This window comes from Anabrus simplex, chromosome 2, assembly GCF_040414725.1.
Source record: "Anabrus simplex isolate iqAnaSimp1 chromosome 2, ASM4041472v1, whole genome shotgun sequence".
NCBI lineage: Eukaryota > Metazoa > Arthropoda > Insecta > Orthoptera > Tettigoniidae > Anabrus > Anabrus simplex.
In genome coordinates, this window is record NC_090266.1 from 630695484 (window position 1) to 630706393 (window position 10910).

Sequence of the window (10910 nt, forward strand, 5' to 3'; positions counted from 1 at the left end):
GAGAGTGTTGGAGTCTGATGTTTAGCGCCACCGGCAAGGAAAAGGTTGACCAACACTCAGATGTTATAAATTTATGTTTCAGTCAGGGGATGAAATCACCACCAAGAAAAGGGTTCTCCTGCGATAGCAAATCCATGTTTAAAACATCTCATTTTCAAGTCGACAATATTTAACAGAAATTTTTATTATCTTTGAAAAGAAATAGATTTTCCCTACACTTACATTTCTGAGGGTTTGAGGGCGGGGGAGAGTGTGAACTGACATTACCGGTAATAGGAACGTTCACCTCTATAGCATTTATGAATGTTACTACAGGGAAGTGCACCTGCGTGCTACCTGTTGTCCGCTTTGTATACTTCCTCGTTCTGGAAAGTTCGCGAAGCGATGAAGCCTTGTGTGAAGGGAATGAGAAAGAACTTGTTCGCGGACGAACTACTTCAGCGGTTGCAGAGTACTCTGGCGGGAAAATTACACATTTTGAAGCAGTTCGCGAAGTAGTTCGTGAAGTAGTTCTTTGTTGGGAGCGAGAGTGAATGAACTAGTTCCCAGAGGTAAACTGCTTCTTCCCATTACTAATTCCAGGTTTTTGCTGAAAGAACAATCTCGAGAAGTCCCCTCTTCCGATCAACGCAACAGAAAGCTGTCCTTTTTTAACATATTTCAAACACCGTAAGGCAACGAGGGAAACAGTAGTCAGATCACTGACCACAACAGTATATTATAAATGCACGATTGAACTTTTATACAAATTAACTTTTATAAAATGTGAAAATAATGTTTGGGTGCTTTTATAAGTTGTAATGCATGTTAATCATAAATATTTTTGCAGACAGAGCAACCTTTCAACAACTTTTACCAGTGACGTAGAAGTGTATTATGAGCCTAGGATTTTCCTCAGAGGAGTGCGACAGGCTTCAGCAGCCGGCACAATTCCGATCCTCGCCGCTAGATGGGGGCTTTATTCATTCCATTCCTGACCTAGTCAATTGAGTGGAAACAGGCTGTGGCTTTTCATTTTCATCTTTTTATCAATTGCGATAGAGATTGCAGTGGAAGATGTTCAAGTTATACATTCTACTCTATTTATCCTTGTTATATTAAAACTGAACTAATGAAATTGTTTTTTAGTCTCTTAAAAGTGATATTTTAACCTCAGATTTCCAACCTGAAGTTCTTGTGTTCTATTGATTGAATTATTTTCTTATGGTTATTATATGGTTTTGAATTAAATTTTATTGTCCTTTTTCTTCTTTGCAGAAAGGACCCCTTCATCTGAGCTACAGAATCTTTAAGAGCCACAGCAAAAGAATGAAGTTCGAGCATTGCTCAGCCCTTGGCGCATGCGAATCAGAAGGAATGGATTGGATTGTTACCCACAACAATAATACAAACATAGGAGAAGTAACAGACAATATAAAGATTGTTTCAAACACGCAGATGGATGAAAAAGTAAGTAATAAGAAAAATGACCTTACTGTGGAGGACAATCCAAACACTGCAGCAACACCAACGGAAGCTGAAGATGAAGGAACATGGAAAGAAGTCCAAATACAAATTAGTGAGAATGGTGTTATGAGTATTACAGGCATTACTTCAGAAAACAATAACAACACTGAATTACCTTTGGAATCACAACTATCAGTACTCAAAGATATAAGTGGGAAAGTAAACTCGAATTTGGAAAGTTTAGCCAATAGTTTAGAAGCTCAGACTACTTGTTCCACCCTAATTTCAACAAACAAAAGAAATGATATTAATTTGCCAAATGAGAAGGAGTGTGGTGATGATGATAGGGAAAAAGTTTTAGAAGGTGAACCTACCACTAATCTTGCAAGTAATGAACAGTTGCAGAAAGAGCAAATCAACCCATGTAGTGGAAAACATATTGCCGAAGCTTGCAGAGAAGGTACGTTTATCACCATGAATAATGTTAATAAAGAAAGTTTCTCTGCTACTGAAGTAACTCCTTCACCTGCCACTGAAGTGGTAAACAAGGATGTTTGTGTTGCTGTTGAAGAACCTGAGAAAGTTCCAGTGCCAAATGGTGAAGATAAGGATCTTGAGCGGAATGTAAACTCAAATGATAATCAGTCAGAAGCAATGAACCGTGGAAATACTTCACCTTCAAAACCTTCAAAGGATATTTCATCACTTGTAACTAGCAGCTCTTCATCTATGAAAATGTCTCCATTTCCGTGTACTAATGTCAAATCGTGTGGCTTAGGATCCAAAGATAGTTGTCATATTACTCCAAAAGAACCACCAAAAATGGCTGTTGTGGCTCCTACTCTAGCAATTGGGCTTTCAAGTACAAACATTAAAAAGCACTTGAATTCAACCTCTGTTGCTGTAGGATACAAAACACTAAAGACTCCACCTAAGAGCTGGAATCCTAGTATAACTCGATCCAGTTTCTTGTCATCAAAGCTAAATTCTTTTACTCCCGGCAGCTCTTCTGAGGTTCGAAAGGGAAATGAGAGCCCTTTTAATCCAAATACATGTACTTTGTCTAAGAAGTCATCACATACAGCTACTGGTGGTGGGAATGCTGTTGTGAAGCCAGCGAGTGGAAGTGGTAATCCTGTTGCTAAACCACCTAGATTCTTTAAAGCAAGAAATATGCCTAGATATTTAGGCAATCCTGCGTCAGGGGTGAAGCCTATGTATCAGGTGGCACCTACACAAATTAGTAAAGACTCCAGTACTTACCAGTCTCCATCACCTTCCAAATCTAGTGGCATGACATTGATGAAGATTGATCCCAAGACTCTGAGCCCCATCATTGTTAGCAGTTCCAGTACACCTCCATTATCAAATTCACCTACCCTTCAGACATGTGCCTCATCCACGATAAGTACTTCATCTATCTCAAATTCATATCCTAGTAGCATTTCCACTTCTTCAATGTTGCCAAATTCAAAAAATCTCATGCAGTTCCCATTCAGTCAAAATTCTACTCTTGTATCATCCGGAAAAGGACTATCATCATCTGGGCAATCCTTGAACTCTCACTCAAATGCCAACCATATGAATTCGAATAATCTTCCATTAAGCACGGGTAGCATAACAACTGCTAGAACCTCTTCTGTGAATGCCAATAGTACAACTTCCTCTTTTATTCCAAACCTACCATCTAATGCTGCTGCCCATCTTTTGTATGGCTTTTCTGGAGCGAACAATCGATTGACAGGTCCTCCTCCATTAATAAGAGCTGGCCATATTCCATCGGTTGGAATTGGGGCCTTCCATCCATTACCACCCTCCATTAATATGTTGTTCAATCCCCATCATCAACACCACAGAGTTCATAACCAGTCTAGTGAGAGACAGCAAAATTTCCCTGCACCTCTTGGTGTTAGCCAGACTTTAACTCCTCCTGCTGTACAGAGAATACCAGCCACAAACACACAACAGAAAGGCAACACACTTCTCCCAAATAATATTAACAACAATAATACCAGTATGAACAATAACAATAATAATAATAGCTCCACAACACCTCACAAATTATGCAACATATCCTCCTCAGATCCTCAAATTCTTTCTAAAGCAGCTGCTACCGAATTAGTCTCTTACCATCAGAAAAGGCCACATTCACAGTCTCCAACTTGCCTAAATTCTAGTTCATATCAGACTAATTACGATAAACCACTGAGTGCTAACTTTTCAACTAAATTAACAACAGTTAATTCAACTTCAAAATCTCTTTGTGTACAGAATGTAAATGCGGACTGTAGTGTTAAGACTGTCAATGGTGATAAAGCAGTGAGCAATAATTCTGATAGGATTTATTTTAAGCCAGTTCCAGAACACAGAATAAAATCTGATAATCATGAAGTGAAAAATATGGCAGCATTATGTACGGATTTAACTACGGAGAAGTGTTCTGTAGGAAACGTGGACCATAAGGACAAGGAGAAACTGAAGTCTCAGGATGTCAAAAGGGTTTCAAGTGAACATTGTAGCAGTAATAGTGTTTGTACGGAAATGAGTGATAGTGAACAGGGTAATGTTGTGAGTGGGGTTAGTGATGGACTCCAAAGAAAACTTAATGAAAACACAAAAAGTTTAATTTCAAATAAGACGAATGAAAGTGAGAAACTAGCTAGTGATTCTGTGCATGGAAAAATGGTAGTATTATCGGAAGTTATGACAGTAAGTCAGAAGGATGGTTCTGATGTGGAAGTGGGTAGTAAAAAATCTCAGACTTGATGAACCGGAAAATGATTATACAATGAGATAAAAGGGCAAAGGCAGGCTGTTAGCCTAAAATGGGAGAGATATTTGGATCAGTGGTTCATAATCTCTGTCCCTCTGCTTGGTATATGTGATTGGTAGTAGTTTTGCTACCAGCAAAGTTGTGAGTTAGCTGGTGCAGGTTACTGAGAATTCTCAGCTTTAATGGTTCAGGAATCAAGCCATCTGTGTGTTCCAGTCTACAAGGAGTGGCCAGGGCTCAGAATGTGTTTGAATTGCTCATCCAAATTAGGATCAGTTACTATATTGCTGAGCCAAAGTGATAAAAATACTTCACTGTGAGATCCACAATGATGAGTGACATTATTGTGAATACCAAATGGGTAACAGTTATTTCACAGATTTCGTTCATTGGTTACTCTTTTAGCAAGGCTCCTGTAGTATGAATGATTACTGACAGTGGTAGAAAATTGTCAAGAAGGTGCTAATAATGTGGAAATGAAACCTAAGTTAACAATCAGATTCATAGCTGAAGGAGTATGACTGACTAGACTTAAGCTGGTGGGAGGTTGCTTGGGAGACTGATGGATTCTTTTGCAGGTAGACTAATAATACTGATGGGACTTGTTACTTTATAGTTTCTGGACCTCAATGCTAACATTGGATAGGGTACCATGGAAATGTTTAGTTCAAGAATTAAGATTTGAAGGCAATGGCTGAACTGATATGGATGGAATATTGTTGGGATAGATCTTGCAAGGAAGTTCTGGTAGAAGATATTGACATTTTTACATGCAGTGATGGGGCACTTGATGAAGATACTTGTGGTAGAGTATTTCAGGGTCATTGCTGGTGTTGCACGAGTCGATAGGAACATCCCGTAGACGTGTCAGAATATAAGATCATTTCTTGTAAACCAATCTCCAAAGTTGTTTGTGGAAATCAAACAACATGGACTGCTGTCCAGATAATATCCTGAAGTGATTTATTTGAGGGGAGCATAACAAGCCAATCTGCCAGAATAAAATGAAGAATTTAACCTGTCTCAGGGACTTACAGGATCGCCAGCTTCCTGTAGCTCATAAGGGCCATATGGTATTACTCAGGCTATAGCAAAAGTAGCACCAATAGAGATGAAGAAGAAAAAAAGGAAGAGGTTCACAAAAGAGAAGGGATTCAGGTTAGTGCTATGAGTACCTGCTGCGTACTGTGGATCAAAATGATTATTTAGGGTGATGTATGGTTATCAGGGCCTTCTGCTGGATCATAAGGAGTCAAAGGATTAGGATATTAGTTCATCATGTGTGAAAACATGATGCGGTAGGGAGATATTTCACGTTGATATTTCACATTTAGAGGAAAGGTATCAGTGTAAGACGTGACAAATGAGTTTTGTGCAGATAGATATTTTTGTGGCTGTGAGTGAGAATGATGAATTATAAAGTATGATGTTGGCTTGTATTGTACTTACGTGTAGTAAATCATGTTATTTTGTTTTATACTCTGTATAGATCTCGTATTGTTCTGGTGTATTCAGATTTTTTATCTTGTTATATTGAGATTGAAGTCTTTAAGAGCACATGCTATGTTTTCGTGCCTCCTCAAAAGCAATACATTAAGTGGTATATAGGAGTGGAACTGTTGATTCCTCAGTTATGAGTTCTGCTTAGATACTGAGAGGACCAGAATAAGAGAGGAGTTGCTGGTTCTGGATACAAATGTTGAAAAACCAATATATGCCTTTGTACAGTCTTAAAGAAAGTATTTATTTACCAAAGATATAGAATTGCTGTAGGTGATAAAACAGGCATATCTTCCTATATTGGAACATAAACGGCACCTGAACTGATGAACACCCTCGACTATAAGCCGAGACACCTGTTGTAAGTCAGCTCCCAGGAAATCAGAAATGAAAATTTTAAAAAATATGAATGAAGCACAAGAAGCATAATAATAATCTGGCATCTGCTACAATTTGTATGCATTTTGATTTGATGCCATTTTAGACTACTACTACTTCCTGTTCTCTTTCCCCTTCTTTTTTACATGCAGACATCTTACAACATGGAATGTGTATAGAACATTTACGTTGAAATGGTATGAAGACACTATAGTCTGTGTCAAGTGGGAAGCTGTTTCCATTCCATTTGTTTTTATAAAATAAAAATATTTTTGCCTGACTGACACAAGTGGCATTTAACATGGTGAAATTTTCTGCAGAGCACAGTGCAGTGAGTGGGTGGAATAACACTTCATCATACCAGCCACTTATTGAACAGTTCTCAGTAGCCTTTTTAGGCCAAAATGCTTCTCATTTGACACAGACCATAGTTAACAATATAAATACAAAGACATATAACAACATTCTGATAGAAAAGTTGCTGGTAGTATTGGAAATCTTCTACCAACCCCTCAAAATATTGTAGTTACCATAAGATTGAGAATGATACTCTACAGTAAGCAAACATTTCTCTCATTAGAATGCCAGGCAAAAATATTTTTATGAATTGATGAAGAAGAATGTAAGTATGGCAGACAATAAATTGGATACAAGCCATTATGATTTTAGATCTCTGGAGTAGCAATCAGTATGAACCAATTCAGAAATGCTGCAAGATAAATTAGGCAGTAACATGATTTTATCAAGACGTTGGTGTACCAAGAAATTTTATAATGTCAGTCCCAACATTATTTAAAAATTAGGAGAATTCTGATAGTTATCGGACATGTTCTTGCTTCAAATTTCAGTAGTTTAAGGACTTGGGTCAAGTGGTCATCTTCACCATTACTATTAACTTCACACACAGACATTAACCAAAGAAGAAGAAATTATCAGCGATATAAAGCCAATTGTAAAAAAAAAAAAAAAATTATTTCGAAGTGGGTTCAAGTTTGTTGTGTCATGAAATAGTATGGCTTATATGTGTAACTTATTTTTAGGATAATATTTATTAAAAGCTTGCAATTTAATATGATCAAAATTAAAATGAGGGTACAGTTTGGAAATCAGTGTGAAGTTACAAAGATTATTGTTACTTTGTTGATAAATGGGAAGACCTGTGGTCATCAGAAGAGGGAGAATTTTTGTCCATAATAGTGAAACTTATCCATCAATCTCTCTTTATTGTAATGTTCTTAGTAATGAGATAATTGGTGTCCACAATTAGGGTAGATGCACTGAAACTTGAAAGAAGGTACTATCCCAGTATTTGCTTGCAGCAAATGTGGGAAACACACTCAGAATAGCTGCTGTTTGGATCAGTATTCAAATTACCATTTCTGAATGTAAATAATACTCAGAGTATTGGAAACTCATATTTCTTAAAGAAGGAAGTTTTTTCATTCAGAGAATGTTATGCATGACCATTCAAGTAATTAGACCTAAAAGTGGTTTGAATTAAGGCATTTGATTAATTTATTAGAGTTATCAATGCTCAGGTAAGGAAGCTAGCAGGATATACCTAGGAAACAGATGGAGAGCAGTGACTTAACCGTGTATGACCAGGTGGATAGAGTACACATGAAAAAAAAACATGGGTCCAAAATTTTTGGCTGCATCCTTCATCAGTGGAGGATAGAATGATGATCATTGTTGGCCATTACTGAGAGATATGCATTTAAGATATTTCTGTGGGGGCTTCACTGCCAGATTTCCTTCTATATGGCCAGTGTTCTAATCCTTGTAGGTCCTAGACACTGCTCTACCACACACAGCGTCTACTTGCCAACAGTGACCATTATCATTCTATCGGCCACTGACGAAGGCTGCAGCCAAATTTTTGGACCCGTGTTTCATTTTGTGTATACTCTATCCACATGGTCATACATGGTAAGTTGCTGCTTATTAGAGTTTTAGGATATGATGGTACCAGTGATTGAACAATGAAAACAGGTGAAACAAAGTATCCAGTGAATTGATAAAGATAGTGCAGATATAGAATAGAATAGGATTGGTTATTGCCACCCTGAGTGGAACTTCGGGGAAAAGATGCCCTAATATGTATGATGGAAAAGAAATTACAGCCATCCCTGATGTGTATTACCTAAATTCCTGGATTATTCAAAAAATGAATGGTAATACAAGATTCTGAGGCCTATGTTTCAGAAATAAAGCAAGTACCATTGAAAGAAATTATAGCTTACTATTGATTATTTCTCTACAAGTTATTTTTTCAGTACGGTTTGCTAGTTATTAAAGCTGTAATTGCAACATGTGTGAACTGAACTTCGTGTTTGTTTATGCATAATTTTTCAAGAGCCAGCAAATTTTAAAATTTGGGTCGCTGCGTTATTTTCACGAGGTTATTTTTTTATATAATGCTTTGCTGACAAATGTCACAAACATGTGATCTTTGATAAGACTTACTGTTACTGACTTCTACACTCCAAACATGAGAGATACAGAGAGAGAGAGAGAGAGAGAGAGAGATGCGTATGAGATATTTCTGTGGAGGCTTCACTGCCAGCTTTTCCATCTAGATAATCACGTGTTTTAATCCTTATAGGTCCTAGAGGAGAATTTTCATTTGAAAAATCCATGCGGTATCAAACCCAGAATGAGAAACTTTCTTACTAAGGATATTTCATAATTTTAGAGAAACTTCTTCTTGCTCTGCTTCAAGAACCAATAGTAATCCTCAAGGATGTTACTACTTTCATTTGCCTTGGTTTCAGAATTCAACTTCCTTGTGCACCTGGTTAAATTTTTCTCATTCTTTGCTAGGACATTTAATGCCCTAAGAAAAATAATCTAGAACCCAAGGCCAGGCGCATGTTGAGATGCAGTTGGCCGCAGTGTAGGACAGAGCAGGACGGGACAGCATAGCGCTGACGAAACTTTGAAGTGCATGTGAGCGCACATTGCCATGCAGTGTTTCATCGGATTTCAGAAGGAGAGAGAAATGTTTTCTGACTGTGTGATATTAGGGCATCCAATTTAAACAAATGTTGTCACATACATTTCAAAGAGAGCCTTGGTCTTGCAAGAATACTGCAGCGCAGTCAGCGAGTCCTTCCTCCTTTCATGGCTCCATCATGTCTTATTTTTCAAGCATTCATTCCTTCACGATTTTTTTTTTCTAATGTTGATAGTCATCTTCACAATTTTCCTTGTCGACAAAAACCGCAACCATTGCTAGTTAACACGAGCGAACATTATTTCCATGGTAGTGATATTTGACATTGATATGGACTAAGCAACAAAAGTCTAAATTCATGAATATATCTGTTATCATAGCCATTAAGATATAAGACATAAATCATCGAGAATTATATTCTCGATAACGTTAGTTATAATACAACCAGCATAGTGAATGAATTATGGTTGTCAAGATAGACACCAAGCCAATGCCCACCACAATAGTGCAAGTTTGTATGCCTACTAGTTTAGCAGAGGATGAAGAAATCAAAAGAATGTATGAAGAGAGAGAAGATTTGATGCAATATATAAAAGGGGACAAACTAATTGTGATGGGAGACTGGAATGCCGTGGCAGGCCAAGGAAAAAAAGATAATGCCGTAGGAGAATTTGGACTGGGATGATGGAATGAAAGAAGAAGTGGTGTTCACCTAGTTGAATTCTGCACTAATCATAATTTGATCCTTGCTAATACTTTGTCCTAACACTACAAATGATGGCTGTACATATGAACAAGACCTGGAGACACAGGAATGTATAAAATAGACTTCATTATAATTAGGCAGAGATTCAGAAACCAGGTGTTGGATTGGAAGCCGTTCCCAGGAGTAGACGTGGACTCTGACCACAATGTGATGGTCATGAAATGTCATCTGAAGTTGGAATGCGAGAAGATGAGATCTAGATAAGTTGGAAGAAACGAGTGTGAGGGATTGTTTGAAGGAAAATGTTGCACAAGGACTAAATGAAAAGGCTTGAGGAAACACAGTAGATGAAGAGTGGACAGTCGTGAAGAATGAGATCAGTAGGACTGTTGAAGAAACATTTGGAAGAAAGGTAAGATCAAGTAATAATCAATGGGTAACTTGGGAGATCCTAGATCTGATTGTTGAATGACAAAAGTACAAAAAATGAGGAAGGCAGAAAAGAATACAGTCAATTAAAGAATGAAGTAGATAGATAGTGCAGGTCAGCTAAGGAAGAATGGATGAAAGAGAAGTGCAAGGATGTTGAAGGTTGTATTGTAGGGAAAGTTAATGCTGCATACAGGAAAAATCAAGGAAACTTTTGGAGAAAGAAAAACAAGGTGTATAAATATTAAGAGTTCAGATGGAAAAACCACTTCTAGGGAAAGAAGACAAGGCAGAAAGATTGGAGGAACATATTAAACATATTAATATTTTATCAAGGGAAAGAACCAGATGATAAGGTTCTGGAACAAGACGAAGCTGTTGATGCTGATGAAATGGGAGACCCAATTTTGAGGTCAGATTTCAACAAAATTTTGAGACACCTAAATAGGAACTTGGAATTGATGACATACCCTCAGAATTACTGACTGTCTTAGGAGAAACCAGCATGGGGAAGTTATTCCATTTAGTGTGCAAGATGTATGATACTGGAGAAGTGCCATTCGATTTTGGACAGAATATTGTTATAACCTTTCCCAAGAAATCAGGTTGTGACAAGTGTGAAAACTACCCCACCATTAGTTTAGGTAACTCATGCTTGCAAAATTTCATTACATATTATTTACGGAAGAATAGAAAGACATGTTGAAACTGAATTGGAAAAA

General features: G+C 37.5%; 1 protein-coding gene across 1 annotated transcript in view; it reads left to right on the forward strand.

Moving 5' to 3' along the window:
* The window catches only part of LOC136864289 (polycomb group protein Psc), a 252009-nt gene extending 245838 nt beyond the window's left edge, over positions 1 to 6171 (forward strand). The window contains exon 6 of the mRNA XM_067141068.2: positions 1258 to 6171. Within this exon, the coding sequence (XP_066997169.2) occupies positions 1258 to 4212 (2955 nt within the window). The 3' untranslated portion in view covers positions 4213 to 6171. The remainder of the gene's footprint in view (positions 1 to 1257) is intronic.
* The last annotated feature ends 4739 nt before the right edge of the window (positions 6172 to 10910 follow it).